Consider the following 22,456-nt stretch of genomic DNA (forward strand, 5'->3'; position numbering starts at 1 on the left):
TTGCTCATTTTTCTGACATTTGAGTGTGAAGAAGGGGCGCCAGTCCCTCTGTACACCCTTCCCCGTCCCAGGAGCCAATTCCCTACTCAGGGCAATTGATCCTGGCAAGATATCCTTCACTGCCAAGGCTGTGCATGCTCAGCCCTGCAGGGTAGGTAGCTGCCACTACCCCTTATCTGGTTAATCACCCTGAGCCAAGGGGAAGCTCATAACCCTGTAACTTGCCTGAGATCCCAAGAAACAAGAGACAAGCAGACACTCCTTGCTCAATTTATGCAGTAGTCATGGTCAATGGTCAAGGTACTGGGTTAGAACCAACCCTCTCCTGAAATGAACAAACACTGGTAAATAGAAGTGCATTTTTTAAAGAATAAAAATGCACAGTTACAGTAGCAAAATTGTTTCCTAATATCCACACCCAAGAGGGCAAGGTAAAACAGAGTTCAATCACAATACAGAAAACAAGAAAGCTAAATAGTCTAGTGTGGTACTTACATAAAGGCTTTCAATTGCATAGCCACCCCTCCTCAGAGAGATGACAGTCTGGATAGTAGATGGCAAAAATGGATCCTCACATAGGCATGATGGAACCCAGGAAAGGAACAAAAATTAGAGTTTTCTGCCCATACTTATGGCAAAATCCCCCAGCCACAGGCCAGAGACAACTAACCAATCTGGGGCCAGATCATACATCCTCCCTGCCTGCCAGATGTCATGTCTTCCATGGAGCCAGTCCTCTGCTGATAAGAAGGTGTTAAGTCAGGCCTCTGATTACACATCTTCCCTAAAGCTTCCCAGACTTTGGATCTTGTTGGAGCCAGGCCTCTGCTGATAAGAAGGTGTTAGGTTGGGCCTCTGATTACACATCCTCCCTGAAGCTGAGCAGACAGATGCCACTCATGTCCTCACTGCAAAAACCAAACGTTAACCTGTGAAGATCCCACAATTCCCTGCTACACAACCATCTTGAATGCAGGTTTTCATGACAGGGGAGGACTCTCCCTTCTTTGTCCTCCCTGCTTGTCTCTTTTCTCTCCTGTTCTCCTCTTAGAATTTACAAGACCTAGCCCATGACAACAACAAAGACACTGGGTGAACTTTGGAAAGACTTGTTAAAATGAAAAAACAATTGTTAGTAAACATGTTATACATAAGAACTTAAGATCATACAATGGAAAATGTATGCAGTCTATATTTTTGTACCTTGACTATTCCTTTAAAAAAATTATTTTATTGTTTACGCTTGTCTTGTTTGTGTGAAAAAAATAATTTACCAAATTAGTCTAATGGTGTAGATGTAAGCATGTAAACCATCAGAGTTTGGGAAGAGGAGATGTCTTCAGATTCCTGCAGGCTGGACTAACACAGGGGACACCCTTAGAGCCCCTTCAGCTCTCCTTTCACTGGAGGAAGTAGTCCTTTCATAAACCACTGGGGGTGCACCTCCATCTAAAAAGCTTTATTTGGGCAGTTCCATTCTAAATCCTCCAAAGGTTCATCGCTTCCTAATGTGGAGCCTGCTTGTTATGCTGCAAACACTAATGAAATCTCTATTTGAGCCTCTCAGGACTATTTCATTAAGACTCCTCCCACTGAAGGTACTCTTCCTTGTGGTCATTATGTCAGTCTGAAGAAACCTCCACAATGGAGGCCTGGTCTATCCAGTTCAACCTGTGTGTTTTTTATGAAGACAGAGTGGAGCTGAGACCTGAACCTTTTTTCCTTCCTAAAACCAGTACTCTGTCAACCTAACAGACCAGTCTTGAGTCGAGTTTGGTTTTTGTCCACTATCCACTGCTTTCACTAATCCATTTTTTTCTCGTTAAAAATATTGATATTAATATCATTAAATGAAAGGAAATATCATTAAATGAAAGGAAGTATCAATAAAGTTATTGTTCTTAATATCAATATTTTAGACGCTTAAAAAATCTGCTTTCAGAAATAGCCACAGAAATTCACTACATAAAATCCAATGTGCAACAATAGAGAATAAGTGAATTAATGGAAAATTCGGCACCAAATCTGAATTGGGTGGAATTCTAGCACACCCCTCATTTCAGTACACTGGGGCAGAAGGACTCTAGATTGCTGTTGACTAGGTGGATTCACACTTGCACTGCTTAACCTTCTCTGAGGCAGAGACTGTCATTGCTGCTTAACATTACAGCCCATCCTATTAGAGCCAGGCAGCATTTTCCGCTAATGCTCTGTTAGATGAGATTTGCAAGGCTGCTCTATGGGCTTCTACTAGAACCATCTGCAGACACGACAAGACTGATTCACTAATAGGCAAAAAACCCTTGCAGTTTAAGAACATACCTACAACCAACAGATATTTCTATCAAACTTTAAGAAGTAGGGAAATTGGGCAGCTATAGTGAATGCACCAGGGGAGCAGGAGACTTGACCTCCTCTCTGAGTACTGCCCTACAAATTTGTAAAAATGCACACACAATTTGGGTTGGTCTTTCACAGTCCAATCCACTTCTTGTGTAGCTTGGAAGAATTTGATAATGTGCCTCTGAGCATATGGTAAGTGGAGGCAACACCCGCAATCAGGACTACATCTCCAAAGATGGAGAATTATTTTGTTTTATGTTTGTTGCTGTTCTTCTTACTTTGCTTCTTTCCTGTGTTACTACTGTTTCTACAGAGAATCTAACCTAGAAAGTTATATTTTTCCTGTGTATGGAAAAGATGATCTCAGGTTGGTAGCTAGTTCCACCTAGCGGTTGAAGGCAGAAGAGTACTGTTGAATTTTGCAGGCACTTCTTGCTCTGTGCAGCTCCTTGCCTCAGTTCTCTTCTGCCTTCACCAAGAACAGTTGAGTTCTCTCTCTGCTCCATTGGTTCAGGCATGTATCATTTTGTGTTTGTATTAGTGTAGTGTTATTTCACCTTGTTACTGTTGACATTCCTTTTCACTGTTCCCTTTCCTTTGTGTAAAAAAGGAGGGTTGTTTGTTTTTCCCTGCTCCTGGAATTCTCCTCCGCGAAGGGGGTGCCCCCCACCTCAAAATCAGCTCACAGCTAGTTAAATAACCACCTGCCCCTGCCAACCTCGCAACCAGAGCCTCAGTGGCAAATGCCTTAACGGCCTCAGCAGAAGCACCTTAACAGCCTCAACGCCTCCCCCCACTAGAGCAGCAGTGTCACCTAATGTGCACTGCAACAGGACCAGCCTTTCCTTCCACAGCCAGCTGCATTCTTGTGCCCCTGTCCAAGAAGGGCTATGGTGGACATTCGCCAGCTGTGAGGATTGCCTTCTGTCCCCTCCCAGCAACACCAGCATCAACATATAAGCCCTTGGCCCCTGTAAGCCCTGCAGTGTGTTGCTCCCATAGGGAAAGCAACCCGCAAATCTGAGAGCCCCATAAAGAGGCTAAAACTACTCCTGCCTCTTCCCAGACCAGACGCAGTGCCAGCGCCATTGCCAAGACAGGTGTCAGGGCCATATAGGCACAGATTGAGACATTGATGGTCTGCCCCCCTACCAATAGGCCGGAGGTGGCTGAGGCATATATTTTGGTGGGCAGGGAAGGTGTGGGGCCTAAGGATAGCAGGCGAGTCAGTCTGGTGCTCCAGTCACGTTGCTCTCATGTTCAGCCTACCCAGTTACATCTGTCTGCTCACTTGCTACAACAATTAAAGGACCAGCTAAGGGATTCTCTTGATGGATCTATCCAGAGACCTGCCTGCCTCTTCAACTCCTACACAGCTCCTCCCACAGGATACAGTGGCATCAGCACCCACTCAGACACCATCTAGACTGCAAGTGGTGCAGAGTTCTGCTATATTCTGCTCATCTGCTAACATGGCCACCATTAAACTGTGCTTCACCAGACCCTTATGCCACCACCCAGGGCAGGCATCCTCGACCTCCAGATGATACATCTGTCGACCCAGACAATGACCTAATTGTTCTGGATGAAGAAGAATGGAGTGGGGACTTGGAATTGGAGGAGATTTCAACCAATAGGATCTTTCAGTAAGCTCACTTCCTTCCCCTCCTGTGCAAGGCGATGGAAGCCCTCACTCTAAATTCCCCAGAGGATCCTCCAGCCCCCTCAGCATCTAGGGTTTCAGTGGTGTGTCCACACCTGAAACCCAAGTCAAGAGTACTAAAACTCCCATCACTACTGCCTAAAGTGATCAAATCCGAATCTGATGTCCCACTACAATTCAAGAAGTCTGTTCTAGTCACTAACAAATACTGTACGCTGGAGCAACACATCATGGACCAGTTGAAAGTCTCGCTGGTAGACACCCCCATAGTGAATTTGCTGAATCCATCCTTGAACCCAAAGGACTCAGATGCTCACCTCAAGGATGCGACACAGCGCAAAATGGATCAGGGCCCCAGGAGGATCATGAGGCTAGTGCACTGTCCATCCAAGCAGCATCAGCTTCCTCAGTGTCTGCAAGAGCTTCCCCTCTCTGGTTAGAAGACCTTCTGGATGGTCCACAGCAGGACCTGGCCTGAACCCTCAAGTCTCTGCTGAAAATTTCTTGGGCAGTAACCTTTATGGTGGATGCATCCATGGATGCCATGCAGTTTTCAGCAAGATCACTAGCAGCAGGCGTTTTCACTAGAAGAACCTTGTGGCTGTGCCATTGGGAGGCTGACACCACAGTCCACTCTAATCTTGCCTCAGAACCCTATGTGGGAGGCAAGCTATTTGGTGATGACTCTCTAGCAGGTGTCTTGGAATCTAAGAAAAATAAGAAGTCAATGCCTTCCACCAGGAGAAAGGATGACAGAAGATCCTTTTGGATCCCATATCTGTCATCACAGTCCTTTCGAGTCTCCAGGACGTCAAGAAGGGCAAAGGATGCCCACACTAGCTGTCCTTTCTGGAATAGACAACACAACCAGCCTAAGAGACAAAACACTTCCCCAACTGATCAGGGTTCTGATCCCAGTCATGAGGGAATAAGCATCAGTTCTGACGCCAACACCCCTCTGGTGGGAGGCCACCTCCAACACTTTGCTCATCGGTGGAGGGACATATCATCGGACCAATGGGTACTACACACCCTCCAGTATGGCTCACGGTTGGAGTGCACTTCCTCACCTCCGGTGAGATTAATCTCATTCCCCTTATCAGCATCTCCAGACAAAAGAGAAAGAGTCTCACAAGCAATTTCCCATCTGCTACAAATTGCAGCAACAGAATCCGTCCCAAAAGGGGAGAGATTTTTGAGAAACTACTCAATCTTCTTCACCGTCGCAAAAAAAAGACGGATCATTCAGGGCGGTACTCGACCTGAAAAACCCAAGCAAGTTCATAAAGTGCCGCAAGTTTCACATAGACACCTTGCTATCAGTCAAGGAGGCCTTGAGATGGGGAAATGTTCTCACTTTGATTGACCTAAAGAAGGCCTACCTCCACATCCCTACCTCACCCCCACCTCACAGAGGCTACCTCAGGTTCATGGGGGGGAGGACCATTTCCACTACAGGAAGTGCTATGGGCTATGACCTTCAGCCTGTCGTCTGCCCCCAGGGTATTCATGAAGATCGTGGTTGCCCTGGTGGCACACCTCAACACAGGGAGTCCATTCTTCCCCTACCTGGACAATTCCCTGGTTCAGTCCCCATTGCTACAGAAGGCCTGGGAAGATTTGCATGTCACCCTGGCCTGCCTGAAGGACCATGGCTTCCTAATCAACCAAGCCAAGAGCCAGCTATTTCCATCCCATTCCACTATAGTCTTGCAGCAGGAAATCATAAGGTTGGCCCAAGACAAAGTGAACAAGATACTTGCAGCAGTGTCACATCTTCTGTTGTTTACTTCAGCAGACCTTATGGCTGTTCTGGGGTTGATGGTTTCAACCTTCCAAACTACTCCATGGGCATGTCATCACTCTTACCCCCTTCAGTGGGCACTACTGCCCTACCAAAGCAAGATAGCATCCAGGCTTCACCGTGGAGTGGCACTGAACCAGTGGTCCGTCAGTCCCTGCTATGGTGGGCTCACAAACCCAACCTGCTAAAAGGAATGCCGTTCCAAGATCCCCTGGAACACCAGCCTAACAGACTTGGAAGCCATATGCAATGGCCATATAGTACAAGGAACATGGTCACCACAGGAATCCACACTACCTATCAATTTCCTGGAACTTCGGACAATTCATCTTGCCTTGAGGCACTTCACGGAGTTCAGACGGTTGGAGGCGGTACTTGTCAGAACAGACAATGTGTCAGCCAAAGCTCATGTGAACCGTCAGGGAGGCATGTGCTCCCCTCTTCTCCAGAAGGAAGCTTCCCTCCTTTTCCAGTGGGCGGAAACAAATGTGGACTCAATCTTGGCAAAATACCTCAGACAAGAGAACAATGGTCAAGTGGACTGGCTGAGCTGAGAGAAAGTGCATCAGGGAGAATGGAAGCTTCACCCGATGGCCTTTCAGGAGATAGTGATGCACTTCAGCAGAGTCAAAGTGGACCTATTTGCCACCCATCTCAATCGCCAGGTAAAGAGGTTCTTTTCCAGGTATGCGACTCCAGAGGGCAGAGGGAATAGATGTTCTGACATCCCAGTGGCCTCCAGGCCGCTTGTATGCCTTCCCACCACTTCCAATTATTCTCAGGGTAATCCAAAAGATCCGGGCCGAAAGGGCAACAGTGCTACTGGTAGCTCCTTGGTGGCCCAGGAAACCCTGGTTCCCAGAATTCCTCGACCTAGGTTGACCCTCTGTGGCAAATTCCCCTCAGGAAAGACCTGCTTTCTCAGGGACATCTTCTCCACCCAGACCCAGGGTGGTTGATGCTTCATGTCTGAAGTTTGAGAGGCGACTTCTGTTAAAGAAAGGTATTCTGCCCCAAGTACTAGAAACAATGATGGCGTCTAGATATCCTTCCACCATTAGGATATATGAGGGTACATGGAAGACCTTTTCAGCTTGGTCACAGAAAAAAGGAATATTTCCAAGGAAAGCAGGTATTAAAGAGATCATCTCCTTCCTACAAGATGGCTTATCATTGGGCCTCAGGCCAAACACCCTGAGACGCCAGGCTTTGGAATTATCAGCGATCCTCTCCAGATCTCCAGACAACACATTGGGATCTCATCCTTTCCTCAAGCATTTCCTACGGGGGGGCAGCTATATCAGTGCCACCTATGGTTCATCACCACCTGACTTGGGACAAAGTGTTAACGGCCCTACAAAAAAAAACCCATTTGAATGTCTAAGTCAAATATCTCTTTGTCTGCTATCCTTTAAGGTCTTGTTCCTTGTGGCCATTACTTTGGCCCATAGAATGTCTGAGCTGAATTCTTTCTCTGTAGATAAGCATTTCTGTATGTTTCATAAGGACAGAGTAGTCCTCCACACTGACTCTTCCTTTCATCCTAAAGTACTGTCTTCCTTTCACTGTCAACAAGAACTGGTGTCTCCTTCCTTCTGTCCTACAAAGAAAGCATGGCACTCACTTGACATGAGGAGAGCTTTAAAAGTATATATTTCTAAAACAAAATCCATACGCAAAACAAATTGTTTGTCCTTTCACCCAGCATTGTTAGGAAATAAGGTTTCCACTTCTACACTAGCTAGGTGGATCAAAGCATGTATTACCCTGGCGTATGCTTCTCTGCAATTGGCCCACCTGGCCGGGATAGTGGCACACTCCACAAGGGTGGCAGCCACATCAGCAGCATTCTCATGCAATGCCTCTCTTATAGCGATTTGTAGAGCAGCTACATGGTCCACTCCTAATACATTCATTAAACATTACAAGATAGACACCTACACATCCTTTGGGAGGAGAGTGCTACAACATGTTTATTCACCACTAGTTTATTCACCACTAGTTTATTCAGCCCAGCAATGTTCCAACCCTACATGGGTCAGCCTTGGTATGTCCCACCTGAGATCATCTTTTCCATGCACAGGAGAAGAGACATTTGGTCTTACCATGAAACAGTCTTCTCTATGCATGTCAAAAGATGACCTCAGGGCCACTCTCTAGGAGGGCTGGGCTGCCATCATTATTCCAAAAACAGGCCTCTTGCAGAGAGTGTATGAGTGCTGTTGTCTTTTGTCTTATTGGTGTGATTCCTATCATACCTTTCCTCATTTGTTGGCTTGTCATTAAGAACTGAAGCAAGAAGCTGCACAGAGCAGGAAGTGCCTGCAAAATTCAACAGTGCTCTTCTGCCTTCAACCACTAGGTGGAACTAACTAACTAACTACCTGAGATCATCTTTTGACATGCGCAGAGAAGACTGTTTCACAATGAGACCAAATGTCTCTTCTCTCATTATTCATCCAAGAAATCTGTATGAAATATATTTTTGTTAATTTCAAAGCCTTTTTATTGGTCAGTGTCATACAATGGTGAAGACAGCCTTTTGTGTTTCAAGCTGGAGGTTATGGTCTATTTCTATTTTGGGTGCATTAACAGTTGAATCAGAAACTGCAGTTTGATGTAAAATTTACCATGAATGTTCTTTCTGGTGGGCATGCAGAAAGTGTCCAGCTTCTCCCTCTTATTTTGATCGGGAAGGTGTTTATCATATTGGTGTCTTCACAATCACATATTGAATCCTCAAGTCCATAGGACTTCAGTTTGGTTATCATGCCTGCTCAGAGGGTTTTTTTTTCTTGGTTCATTTTTGTTTTGGCTCTTTCTCTTATTTTCCCCCCTCCTCCTTTCTACCTGCTCTACCTTCCTGGAGGAAGAGCCTCGGGAGCTGCCTTTTACTGCAATTTAGACCACATGTTCACTCCTGGGCAGTGGGGATGTGTGTTAACCCACTGTATTCTGCAGGGCTCTTGCATGCCTGCCAGAAAGAACATTAACAGTAAGTGTTTAATGTTAGATAAGAACATAAGAAGAGCCTGCTGGATCAGACCAGTGGCCCATCGAGTTCAGCATCCTGTTCTCACACTCGCCAAATAGATGTCTATGAGAAGCCCATAAGCAGGACCAGAGCGCAACACTCTCCCTTCTTGTGGTTTCCAGCAATTGCTATTCAGAAGCATACTGCCTTTGTCAGTGTAGGTATAACATAGCCCATTATATCAATGGCTAATATAAAATACCAGTTATTAATTTGCCTAATCCCCTTTTAAAGCCACCCAAGTTAAAGCCACCTGTGGCCCCCCAAAAGCCTCTCTGTGGGATCAGGAGCTGCCTAAACAATTTGGAATGGGGCATAGAAGGCAGCTGGGGGAGGATACATTCAGAGTTAAAAGAGTAAAGTGCTCCTAAACTCTGCTAATAAAATAGCCCCAAGCATAGGTTAAAAAGTCACTGCTAAGATATATGTGATCCTTTTGTTGAAACAGAAATTACTTGTGCCCTCAGGGAGGCAAAATGTTTATTGATTACAATACTTATTCTGACTTTTAGTCTAGTTGTAAATTCTGGGCAAATAAATGCAATGTAATCCGATGCATCCCCACTCTTAAATAAAGCCCACTGAGTTCTGTGGGACTTACTCTCAAGTAAGTACATAGGATTGGAACCTTAGACTATTTTGCCTTGTCCCCCTCCCAAACAAGCTTTATGCAGGCCCCTAAGAGTTCCGTAACAGTAGACTAATCGCTGAGAGTACATTTATGCGAGCCCTTGTGATATGGATAGTATAGAGAACACATTACATTTGGTTGATCTTAGGGATCATGACAGGATATAGAGAAGAATGTCTCTAGGGCCCAATTTCTTTACATAACTATGGGTCAGAAATAGGTGCATATACATATTTGGATTAATTACAAGACAGTCTTCTTTCTGGGAAACACTGGAAGCTGAAGAAAGCCATGCAAGTGTGCATGTGCTGTCACCACATAGTACTTTTAATTCTTCTGACATTTGTCTTGCTTTTAGCTTTGAAGGTGATCCTTGTCTGTTTTGAGCGTCAGCTTGGCACCCAGTGGTATTGGCTGAGCCTGCAGGTCAAAGAGATGGCTTTGCGTAAAGTAGGAGGGCTTGCCTTGTGGGATTTCGTAGATTTTATTGTTCGCACCCGAATTCCTATCTTTGTGCTTCTTCGACCCTTCATTCAGTGCAAGGTAAAGCCACTTCTAATGTTAATCTCAACTTCCTTGTGAAATGATTTTGTTAAACTAGATATATGTTCCCAAAGATAAAAAAGAAGGTTGTGACAATGCTTTGTAGCAACAGCAGTCTCAAAAGTGAAAGTATTCCTTGAATACTAAACAGTCCGAAGCACCCCTATACTTTGCCTCAAAGGAAAAGCAGGAAATATTTCAAAGGTATTAATTTTCTAGACTACGTTTTCCAAAATAGGGTGTCTGATTTTGCAGGGGTATAGGAAGCGTTTAGAGTAAAGCTAAAGAAGAACAACAATGCAATCATAATGCCAAAATACAATTTAAATAACATCCCAGAAGAATATAAAGATCAAATAAGGAACAGATTTGAGGCTTTAAACTTAGTTGACAGAGAACCAGAAGAACTATGGAATGAAGTCAAAGACGTTATCAGGGCAGAATGCAAAAAGACAATACCTCTAGTTAAAAAGAGAGAAAGATCTCAATGGATGACTGAAGAAACTCTTCAAATGGTTAAAGAGAGAAGGAAAGCAAAAGCAAAACGAGATATAAACACAGTCAATAAATGCAGCAATAAAGGACTATTACGATAGTTACTGTATTCTATACTGTATAGAAGAGGACAACAAAAAGGGTAGAACAAGAGCCCTGTTCCAAAAGATTAGAGAAATGAAAGGAAAATTTAAACCAAGAGTAGGGATGTTGAATAATCAACAGGGGAACACACTGACTGACAGAGATGAAATAAAAGGAAGATGGAAGCAATACACTGAAGAACTCTATAAAAGAGATGCCAGGATGACAGATTCATTCATGGAGGAACCGTATGATGAAGAACCAGAAATTTTAGAATGTGAGGTGAAAGCTGCTCTTAAAATTCTTGGAAGAAACAAATCACCAGGAATAGACGGCATACCAATAGAGTTGCTACAAGCTACTGAGACTGAATCTGTCCAAATTTTGACAAACATTTGTCAAGAAATATGGAAAACTAAACAATGGCCCACAGACTGGAAGCATTCAATATATATCCCACTTCCAAAGAAAGGGGATCCCAGAGAATGCAGTAATTACCAAACTATTGCCTTAATATCCCATGTAAGTAAAGTAATGCTCAAGATTCTACAACAAAGGCTCTTACCATATATGGAGTGAGAAATGCCAGATGTCCAAGCTGGATTTAGAAGAGGCACCAGAGATCATATCGCAAACATACGTTGGATAATGAAACGGAGCAAGGAATTTCAATAGTTTTTGTATAGAAATAGCACAACAAAAAGGGTAGAACAAGAGCCCTATTCCAAAAGATTAGAGAAATGAAAGGGAAATTTAAACCACGAGTAGGGATGTTGATTAATCAACAAGGAAACACACTGACTGACAGAGATGAAATAAAAGGAAGATGGAAGCAATACACTGAAGAACTCTATAAAAGAGATGTCAGGATGACAGATTCATTCACGGAGGAACCGTATGATGAAGAACCAGAAATTTTAGAATGTGAGGTAAAAGCTGCTCTTAAAATACTTGGAAGAAACAAATCACCAGGAATAGATGGCATACCAATAGAGTTGCTACAAGCTACTGAGACTGAATCAGTCCAAATTTTGACTAAAATCTGTCAAGAAATATGGAACGCTAAACAATGGCCTGGAAGCATTCCATATACATCCCAATTCCAAAGAAAGGGGATCCCAGGGAATGCAGTAATTATCGAACTATTGCCTTAATATCCCATGCAAGTAAAGTAATGCTCAAGATTCTACAACAAAGGCTCTTACCATATATGGAGCGAGAAATGCCAAGCTGTATTTAGAAAGGGAAGAGGTACCAGAGATCACATCGCAAACATACGTTGGATAATGGAACAGACCAAGGAATTTCAGAAGAAAATCACTCAGTGCTTTCTAGATTAGAGCAAAGCCTTTGACTGTGTAGATCATGAAAAACTATGGAATGCTTTAAAAGAAATGGGGGTGCCACCGCATCTGATTGTCCTGATGTGCAACCTATACTCTACACAAGAGGACAGAATATGGAGAAACCGATTGGTTCCCCATCGGAAGGGGTGTGAGACCGGTGTATTTTATCACCCTATTTATTTAATCTATACACAGAACATATCATACGGAAAGCAGGATTGGACCAAGATAAAGGAGGTGTGAAAATTGGAGGGAGGAATATCAATAACTTAAATTATGCAGACAATACCATACTACTAGCAGAAAGCAGTAATGATTTGAAATGAATGCTGATGAAAGTTCAAGAGGAAAGCACAAAAGCAGGACTACAGCTAAATGTCAAAAAGACTAAAGTAATGACAACAGAAGATTTATGCAACTTTACAGTTGACAATGAGGACATTGAACTTGTCAAAGATTACAATACCTTGGCACAGTCATTAACCAAACTGGAGACAATAGTCAAGAAATCAGAAGAAGGCTAGGACTGGGGAGGGCAGCTATGAGAGAACTAGAAAAGGTCCTTAGATGTAAAGATGTATCACTTTTCAGACCATGGTATTTCTGATCTCTGTGTATGGATGTGAAAGTTGGACAGTGAAAGAAGCGGATAAGGGAAAAATCAACTCATTTGAAATGTGGTGTTGGAGAAAAGCTTTGTGGATTCCATGGACTGCAAAAAAGACAAATAATTGGGCGTTAGAACAAATTAAACCAGAGAAGCTAAAATGATGAAACTGAGGTTATCATACTTTGGACACATCATGAGAACACATGATTCATTAGAAAAGATAATGCTTGGAAAAACAGAAAGAAGTAGAAAAAGAAGGCCAAACAAGAGATGGATTGATTCCATAAAGGAAGCCACAGACCTGAACTTACAAGATCTGAGCAGGGTGGTTCATGACAGATGCTCTTGGAGGTCACTGATTCATAGGGTCGCCATAAGTCGTAGTCGACTTGGAGGCACATAACAACAAAATGGGAAGGTTTGAACTTACGAAGGTGGTTGAGGGTTGGCTGAGCGTGTGTGGAATAACTTGAGTATGTGTTGTTATTAATTATTATTATTATTATTATTTATTTAATTTGTATCCCGCCTTTCCTCCCAGCAGGACCCCAGGGCGACAAACAAGGCACTAGAAACACTTTAAAACATCATAAAAACAAATCTTAAAATACATTAAGACAAAACAGCATTAAAAACATTTTTAAAAACTTTTTTTAAAAAAGGGTTAAAAACATTATTAAAAAACATATTAAGCAATTCTTACACAGACACATACTGGGATAGCTCTCAACTTAAAAGGCTTGTTGAAAAAGAAAAGTCTTCAAAAGGTGCCGAAAAGATAGCAGATATGGCGCCTGCCTAATATTCAAAGGTGTTGATGGAACAACTCACCAATAGAAAGTAGGGAACCTTGACAGTCCTGTACTAGGTACAAGGAATACACACCGAAGTGCATAGCTATGGATTACCATACTTAAAATAGAGATGTAGGATTCATGTGGTCTGGGGAAGGGGAGACATCTATGAAGGAAGAATTTACATTGGTCTATAAGAATCCTGCCATGGAGAATGCAGCAATTGTTCAAGCAGAATAATAAATGAACATATGAAACCAGCTTCTACTAAGTCTAATCACAGATTTATTTAACCCAGTGTCTTCTGCTGTGACTGGCTTTCCAGCCCTTCTCCTGTGCATGGAAAGATGATCCCAGGTGGGTAACTAGCTCCACCTAGCAGTTGAAGGCAGAAAGAGAGCTGTTCAATTTCGCAGGGACTTCCCACTCTCCCTGGCTACGTGCAACAGTTCTCTTTCTGCCTTCACCAAAGACGGTTGATTCTGCTCTCTGCTTATCTTTGTTTCAGGCCCTTATTCATTCTTTCTCTGATTCCTTGTTATTAGTGTTGGGTTTTCCCTGTGTGTGTTTATTGTAATTCCCTTGAGAAAAAAACCCATTCCCGATCCTCCTTGTCTCTTGTGGGAAATATTTTCAATCTCTTGGCCAGCCTCGGATTGCAATCCACCCTGACAGCTGCTGCCATCAGCCAGCTTCATTTCCCTCCCTTCTCCAGAGCAGCCTCAGTGGCTCTATATTGCCAGACGCCACAGCCTCAGCTAAAGGGCTTCTGCCACCCCACCCAGGTACTACTTCCACCCGCCGCTTGTTCCTGTAAGGCCCGCAGAGCTGCTCACCCCCATAAGCCCCACAGAGCCACTTGTCCACGTAAGCCCTGTAAAACCATTTTCCTCTCCCATGAGGAAGGCAACTGGTCAATCAGTGATTCCCCCCAAGAAATCCAAACTGCTGCCGCCATAACCAGGGCCCAATCCAGCATCAGCACCATTGCCAACATTGCTCACCCTCTTTATCAAACGTCATTACATTCCAATATGTGTAATTTCTCATCAGAGGCAGTTTCAGCCCACCACTCCACCAGCAGGCAGGAGGTTGCTGAGGCATTTTTAGTGGCAGGCAGGGTGACTGCAGATTTGGATTCCACCTCAAGGAAGCATAGGCAGGAACAGACCATAATTGAAGAAGGTGGCACTGTGGGAGGTGCCATAACAGAAGGGTCACACAGTGCATCATGTAGATCTCAGAAAGACCAAGAACGTCTGTCAGATGAGGAAGGGGGCAACCTCTGTCAGGTGAGGAAGGGGGGCAATCTGCTGTGGCCCTAGCAACCATCTTCTCCACAAATTGTTCTCCTGAGGACTTTTCGGGGTTTCAGGATGTGCCCATATCCCACCCACCCCTACAGGAGGCTGTACATTCAGCACAGGTTACATATGCAGAGGAGGTAGTTCAGACTACCTCCTCAGTTAGTTTTCAGCATAGATGCTGCAGCAACTGAAAGATAAACTGAGAGATGCTCTCTTGCTAGACCTAGGTAGGGACCTGTCGTCGTCCTCTTTCTTGCCTTATGGAGCTCCTCAAGGGGTTTCTTTGCAACAATGACAGGTTGTTATGCACCAAGCTGCTTCTCCCCTGCCTCATGGGCAAGCAGGCATTAATGTTGCCAGGTCATTGGTCCCAATTCCACCCAGGGCACAATGGACACAGCACTCTACTCAAAATCTCTCATCTTCCAATACATGGGTACCACATAAACATGTATCACCAGATCCCCACTCTGCTGCACGGGGTAGGCAAGCTCATTCACCAGAAGATCACATAGTAGATCCAGATAATGAGTTAATTGTTCTGGATGAAGAGTGGAGTGGAGACTCAGAAGAGATTTCCACTAACCAGATTTTTCAGGAGGCTCACTTTCTTCCCCTGTTGTGCAAGGCTATGGAGGCATTGAGTATGAATCCTTCAGAGGATTCACCAGCCCCCTCAGCCTTCAGGGTAGCAGCAGTGTGTCCAGACCCAAAACCCAAATCAAGCATCCTTAAATTACCTTCATTACTCCTAAAGGTGATTAAGTCCGAGTTTGAGGTTCGCTTGCAATTCAAGAAGTCAGTGCCTGCAGCAAATAAATACTATACACTTGAGCAGCATATTATGGATCAACCCCTATAGTGAGCTTGTTACATCCGTCCTTGAACCTGGACACTCATCTTAAGGATGCAACAGAGCGCAAAATGGATCAGGGTCTCAGAAGGGCTCATGAGGCTAGTGCCTTATCAATCTGGGCAGCAGCAGTTTCTTCAGTATTCATACGAGCTTCCCTTCTCTGGAGGACTTAATGGATGGTCCGCAGCAGGACCCAGTTAGAGTCCAAAAGTCTCTACTAAAAGTCTTCCATGCTGTAACTTTCATGGCAGAAGTAGCCATGGATGCCATGCAATTTTCCACAAGGTTGTTAGTGGCTGGGGGTTTTACTAGGAGGACCCTATGGTTGCGTCACTGGGAGGCTTACCCTACTGCTCACTCTAATTTGGCTTTGGAGCCCTACGTAGGGGGCCAGTTATTTGGAGATGCTGCTTTGACAGGAGTCCTGGAATCAAAAGAAAAGAAGCCAATGCCTTCTACCAGGAAAAGAGAGGATAGAAGGTCCTTTCGTAGATCCTTTCACCCTTTCGAGGTTCCAGACAATCTGGGAGAGCAAAGGATGGTTGGTCCAACTGCCCCTTCTGGAACAGACAACACAATACTGGCAAGAGCCAGCAGCAGTTCTCTAATAAGTTTGAGTTTGGTTCTCAATTGTGGGGAAATAAACACCAGTTCTGATGCCACTGCTACACCAGGAGGAGGTCATCTTCCATGGTTCCCTCATCGGTGGAGGGAGATTTCATCAAATGAATGGGTTCTACAGATCCTGCATCAGGGACTTGGTCTGCAGTTCACTTTCCCACCACCACCAAGATTCATGCCTTCTCCCATATCTACATCCCCGGGCAAGAGGGCCAAGATTCATTAAGCCATCATACATCTGTTGCAAATTAGAGCCAGTGCCTCTAGGGGAGGTGTTCTATGGAAATTATTCCATCTTTTTTATGGTCCCAAAGAAAGATGGCTCCCACAAAGCCGTACTTGACCTGAAAAGTCTTAATGAGTATGTCTCTTACCACAAGTTTCACATGGAAACCTTATTGTCAATCAAGGAAGCACTGAGATGGGGGGATTTCTTGATTTCAACAATTTAAAGGAAGCTTACCTGCATGTCCCCATGTTTCAGTTTCACAGACACTACCTCAGGTTCGCAGTGGGGAAAGACCACTTCCAGTACAGGGCCATGCCCTTCGTTCTGTCATCTGCCCCCCTAGGTATTCACAAAGATTGTGGTTACCCTGGTGGCATACCTCAAAATATAAGGGATTCATGTGTATCCCTATCTAGACAATTTCTTAATTTGGTCCCAACTGCTACAGAAGTCATGGGACGATCTTCACATGACTCTAGCTTGCCTGAAAGATCATGGTTTCCTAATCAACCATGCCAAGAGCCAGTTATCAACATCTCGCATTGTTCACTTGGGAGCCACAACAGACTTGGAACTGGGAACCATAGCATTGGCACAAGACAGAATAAAGAAGGTACTCTCAGTGAAACTATCTGTTCTTGCTCTTCAGTCGGTAGACTTCATGCACCTGGCAGCAGCTCTAGGTCTGATGGTCTCAATGTTTCAAATTACTCCCTGGGCAAGACACCACTCTTGACCTCTTCAATTGGCATTGCTACCATTTCAAAATAATATAGCTTGCCAGGTGACACCAGCAGGTGGTGCTGTCTTCAGTGGTGCACCAGTCACTCCTATGGTGGGTACATGGACCCAATCTACAGAAGGATGTTCCTATTCAAGATCCACCACGAACACTCATCACTTCAGATGCCAGCCTGAGAGGCTGGGGAGCCATATGCGAGGGTCACATGGTTCAGGGGGTCTGGTCAATGGAGGAGTCTTTACTCCCCATCAATCTCCTGGAACTCTGGGCAATTCAACTGGCTTTAAGGCATTTTCCCATATTGAGGCAGTTGAGGACAGCGATAGTCAGAACAGACAACATGACCACCAAAGCACACTTGAATCATCAAAGAGGCATGCACTCTGTTCACCTTCAATGAGAAGCCTCACATCTTTTGCAGTGGGTGGAGCTACATCTGGAATCACTACTGGCAGAGTATCTGAAAAGTGAGGACAATGTGCAAGTGGATTGGCTGAGCCAGAAACAGGCCCATCAAGGAGAATGGAAACTTCATTCAATAACCTTTCAGGAGATTACGACCCGCTTCGGAAGAGTTAAAGTCGATCTATTTGCCACTCACCTCAATTGTCAAATAAAAAGGTTTTTCACCCAATATGCGATTCCAACAGTGGAGGGGATAGTTGCTGTCATGTCCCCATGGCCTCCAGGACGCCTGTATGCCTTTCCTCCAGTTCCAGTCATTCCCAAGGTTCTTTAGAAGATTTGAGATGAGAAGGCAATGGTTCTACTGGTGGCTCCATTTTGGCCATGGAGACCCTGGATCTCAGAACTCCTCGATCTGTCAATTGCACCTCCTTGGGAAATTCCTCTCAGAAAAGACCTTCTGTCACAAGGACAACTCCTTCATCCCAATCTGGGGTGGCTGACTCTTCATGTATGGAAGCTGAGGGGTGGTGTTTGCTGAGGAACAGCATCCCACCACCCATGGTGGAGTCCATAATGGTGTCTCAACGTCCATCCACGGTACAGATATATGAGGGAACATAGAAAGCTTTCTCTACTTGATTGCAGAAGAAGCAGCTACTTCTTAAGAAGGCAGGTCTCAATGACATTCTGCACAGAGCCACAATATCTGCTGCGCCTACCCAGCATCGCTACCCAACTTGGGACTTCCACAAGGTGCCCTCCAAAAACCTCCAAAAGCCACTCACTACAGTTTCTCTTTGTCTAGCTTCCTTTAAAGTCTTGTTTCTTCTGGCTATCACTTCTGCTGGAGGAGTGACTGAGTTGAATGCTCTGTCTGTTGATAAATGTTACTTGTGTTACCTTCTTTCTGCCCTTCCCTAGTCCATACCACTGAGAAGGCATGGCACTCCCTGGATGTGTGCAGGGCCATAAAGGTTTATATATCTAAAACAAAGCCTTTTTGTCAAACAGATAGTCTGTTTGTTTCTTTCCACCCAGCTTTGTTAGGGAAGAAGGTTTCCACTTCAACTTTGGCTAGGTGGATTAAAGCATGTATCACCCTTGCATACGTCTCCTTGAATTTGACTTGGCCTGCCAAAATAGTGGCGCATTCTACCAGGGCGGCAGCCATGGCAGCCACTTTTTCCCTCAGTGCTTCACTTCAGGAGATCTATAGAGCAGCAACATGGCCTAGTCCTAACATGTTTGTTAACCATTACAAAATAGATGCATACACATCAGCCGAGGCTGTCTCTGGGAGGAGAGTGTTACAGCACATACCCGCTTTACGGACCTTCATTTTACGTACACTCACGAGTACGGACATACTCCATATGCCACCATTCCCCACTTTACGTACGCTCGCTTCGCACTTACGGACACTTAATGGCATGACGCCGCTGCCATCTAGTGGTGATTGCAGTGCGGTACATGCATCGATAAGTGCTTCACTTTAAGTACATTTTCAGTTTATGTACTCACTCTGGACCCATTGCATACGTTAATGCGGGGTATTCCAGTAGTATCATACAGCCCAGCTCATTTCCCTGCCTACATGGGTCAGCTTTGGTATGCTCACCTTTCCGTGCACAGGAGAAGAGACATTTGGTCTTAACTGTGAAACGGTCTTCTCTGTGCATGTCAAAATGATCTCAGGGCCACTCCCTATGGGGTGCTGGGGTGCCAACAGTGATTCTATTTTTCTGTTATTAGCAGAGAGTGTGTGAGTACTGTTCTGTTTTCCGATTTCTTTGGTCGCTGTTATCTACATTTACTTGTCTAGTTGTTATCAAAGAACTTTTGCAAGCAGGAAGTCCCTGCAAAATTGAACAGTGCTCTTTTTGCCTTTAACCTCTAGGTGGAGCTAGTTACACACCTGAGATCATCTTGACATGCATAGGAAAGACCATTTCATGGTAAAACCAAATGTCTCTTTTACCTAAAATCCTTTCAACTGAGGTGCCAGGCATTGAAATGGAGACATTATGCTGACAAAATAGGCACTGCCACTGAGTTATGGTTCCTCCCCTAAATAACGAATCAGCATTTTGATGGTGTTTCTTTGTTCTTAATTAAATCTATGTTTTAATAACAAAGCCAAATGGCATTACAAAACAAAGCATTTTTCGTAATATGTTCCAAGCCCTCTTGCAGAATCACTGAAGAAGTTGGCTTAAAACTAATAGTTTCTTTGTTCTTCCTGGTTCTTCCTTACCACCTTCTCTCCCAGTTGCTAGCTCAACCAGCTGAGAATCACGAGGAACTGAATGCCCGACAGCACATTGCTGATCAGCTGGAGCGGCGTTTCATCCCACGCCCTCTCTGTAAGAGCTCTCTCATTGCAGAATTCAACAATGAGCTAAAGATCCTCAAGGAGGCTGTGCACAGCGGAGCAGGTGAGGAGATCTGGGGAGAAAGGCCGGTTGAGGAAGGTGCACGTGGATCAGAAGAGTCTCATCCAGCAAGAAGAGCAGACCACACTATAGCACCTAACCAACAATGCAGTGCTTTTAACCATAACCATATGAATTATAAAACTGAAATTAGAAAGTTTTCTTGAGTTTACTTTTTAAAGCTTTTGTAAAATGCTAAATTGACATCCCTTTAAACTGGAGTCCTTCTGCAAGAAAGTAGTTGCAACATGGGGGGGGTGAGACAATTCACAGATCGTGTATTGTAAATACAAACTTTAATTTACTAGAGTGGGAGAAAACCAATGTGTAGTGACTGTCACCAGTGCCCATCAAAAGTGGTGAGGTAAATGTTTGACATAACATATCAGTCTCAAGATGTTGAAGTGCCTCTTGTAATTTCATAGTATTGTGCACCACCCCAATCTCCAAGCTGTGAGATTTCCAGGGGTCCCTGTGCTCACCCAGGGTTTCGTTTCCTTGGGAAGAAGGTCAGCGGAGGCTGTGGTGTCTTTATGAAATACGGTTTATTTATTTACATACATTCCAACCTGAGCTTAGGATGGAGGGGTTCAAGGCATCAGCAGTCCAATATCCAGCTTTTCCATCAGGGTGACAGGAGGCACCCAAAAGTCTCTCTGCCTGCCTCCAGTTCCCAGCCTTTCTCCAACACAACAAAAACACAAGCCTCTCCTTGGCCCCAGGGGGGGGGGGAGGCTCTCCTGAAGAATCTCAATGACAACAGGATCTCCCTGGCCCATTCACCAGTTGATGGGCACCTGATAGACCCATTAACCCACCTGGCCACTCTATTACATTAACAAAGAAACTTGTCTGACCAGCAGAGCAGGTTTCTCGCTCCTAGGTGCAGGGCTCCAAATCAGAGGCTGGAAGGCGACTCTCAGAAACCATCCATCTCAACCCCCAAACCCATAATACTAACGTGGAATTAAAATAAGTACATAGCAAAGGGAAGATTCTCTTTACTTCTACACTTCTAATAGCTTGGAATCTCCAGCTCGTTGATCACATGGCTCTCCTTTTGCTCCTGGCTTGACAGAAAAGTACTGTTCCTTGCTAACATTACTCATTTTCATGAACATAACTTTCATTTCCCCATCTCTCTTCCCCACCACACCACACCCCATTTGTTCAGCCTACCAAGGGAAGACTTCTATCAGCACTGTGGGCACCTCCACCTCTGCATACCGACTGAGTCTCGCCACTATGTCTCGCTCCAACACTGGTACTGGAACTGTTTGGGAACAGGATAGTGAGCCTTCCCAACAGGCTTCCCAGGATACTTTAAGCCGGACAGATGAAGAAGATGAAGAGAGTAAGTACTTACCATTGAAGATGAGATGTGGTAGTGGGTCTGACTATTTAAATCTGGGTCCACCACAGTCATGTGAAAAGCAAGGAGCAGAGGGGGACATACAATTTTAAGAGCAAAGGAGACAACCGTCCTCCAGCCTGTGGCATATTTATTGTTTATTTAAAGCATTTTTCCTGCACTCTCCAGCCAAAAAGGCTCCCAAAGCAGTTTAAGATCAATAAAAAGAAGGCAGTGTCTAAAAGACACAACACAAAAGGAAAAAGAGATGAGAAGAGAAAAGGAAAAGAAGCAAACTTCTTAATCAAGGCCAAGGAAAGGCCCTATTATGGCCACCTACTTGCAAAATTGTTTAATGCATCTCACTCACAGCCTTTCACAGAGTTTTGTATCCTTACAAACTGCCAAAAAATCTCCCGCACAGTGCCCTAACAATTTTTATCCCAAAAAGCTGATCCCACAGAAAAGTATGTAATTCCCAAATCCCTAAGCCTATGGAGGAGAGGCTCTCTATCTTCTTAAACAATCCCAAATAACATGTTCTACTGTTTCGACCACCCCACAAAGCTCACAATACTCAGAACCTGTTCTTCCAACCCTTCACATTCCAAAGAGTGCAATGTCCCATTAAAACTCTAAATAAGCATACTGACTTGTCTCTGCTGCCCTTTCGGAGGAAGTAAGAAGCAAACTCGGGCAGGCACCAGTTCTTAAATTGACATACTTGTCCTTGTAATGATCAGCTAGAATAGAAACAGTTCAGGGAAAGCAAGAGACAAATGGAGCTTATCTCTCAGGAGCCAGAGGAACTACCCTGCTTCCCATCTCTCCCTTTGATAGGATGACTGCTGACAGGTGACAGTGGAGGGAAGAAGGAGCCTGATGGAGCTGGTCTTCCAGTGGTGCTAATGGAATGGCCCTGTTTCCCATCTCTTCCTCTGCTGCAGCCTCCTTGCTTTCCTCCCTACAATCTTCTTCTAACATAACTTTTCTCATAGCTGGGCTCTCATACGAGGAATGGGCATAGCTAGGAGAAAAGCCCTGGGGAGAGGGGCTATAGGGAGGTAAGACTCCAGAAAGTTAGGGGTTTGAAGTCCTTACCCTCATACCCTTTTTCTTACTGAAAGTAGACTTCGACCTTCTACTTTCTATATGGCTTCTGC

At 44.5% G+C, this 22,456-nt stretch overlaps 1 protein-coding gene across 1 annotated transcript in view; it reads left to right on the plus strand.

Annotated features, from left to right (window-relative positions):
• The window catches only part of UNC80 (unc-80 homolog, NALCN channel complex subunit), a 341,822-nt gene that overhangs the window by 286,736 nt on the left and 32,630 nt on the right, over positions 1-22,456 (plus strand). Inside the window, exons 57-59 of the mRNA XM_061607866.1 lie at positions 9,834-10,018; positions 19,780-19,945; positions 21,117-21,296. Of these exons, the coding sequence (XP_061463850.1) occupies positions 9,834-10,018; positions 19,780-19,945; positions 21,117-21,296 (531 nt within the window). The remainder of the gene's footprint in view (positions 1-9,833; positions 10,019-19,779; positions 19,946-21,116; positions 21,297-22,456) is intronic.

This window comes from Rhineura floridana, chromosome 2, assembly GCF_030035675.1.
Source record: "Rhineura floridana isolate rRhiFlo1 chromosome 2, rRhiFlo1.hap2, whole genome shotgun sequence".
NCBI classification, from domain to species: Eukaryota; Metazoa; Chordata; class Lepidosauria; order Squamata; family Rhineuridae; genus Rhineura; species Rhineura floridana.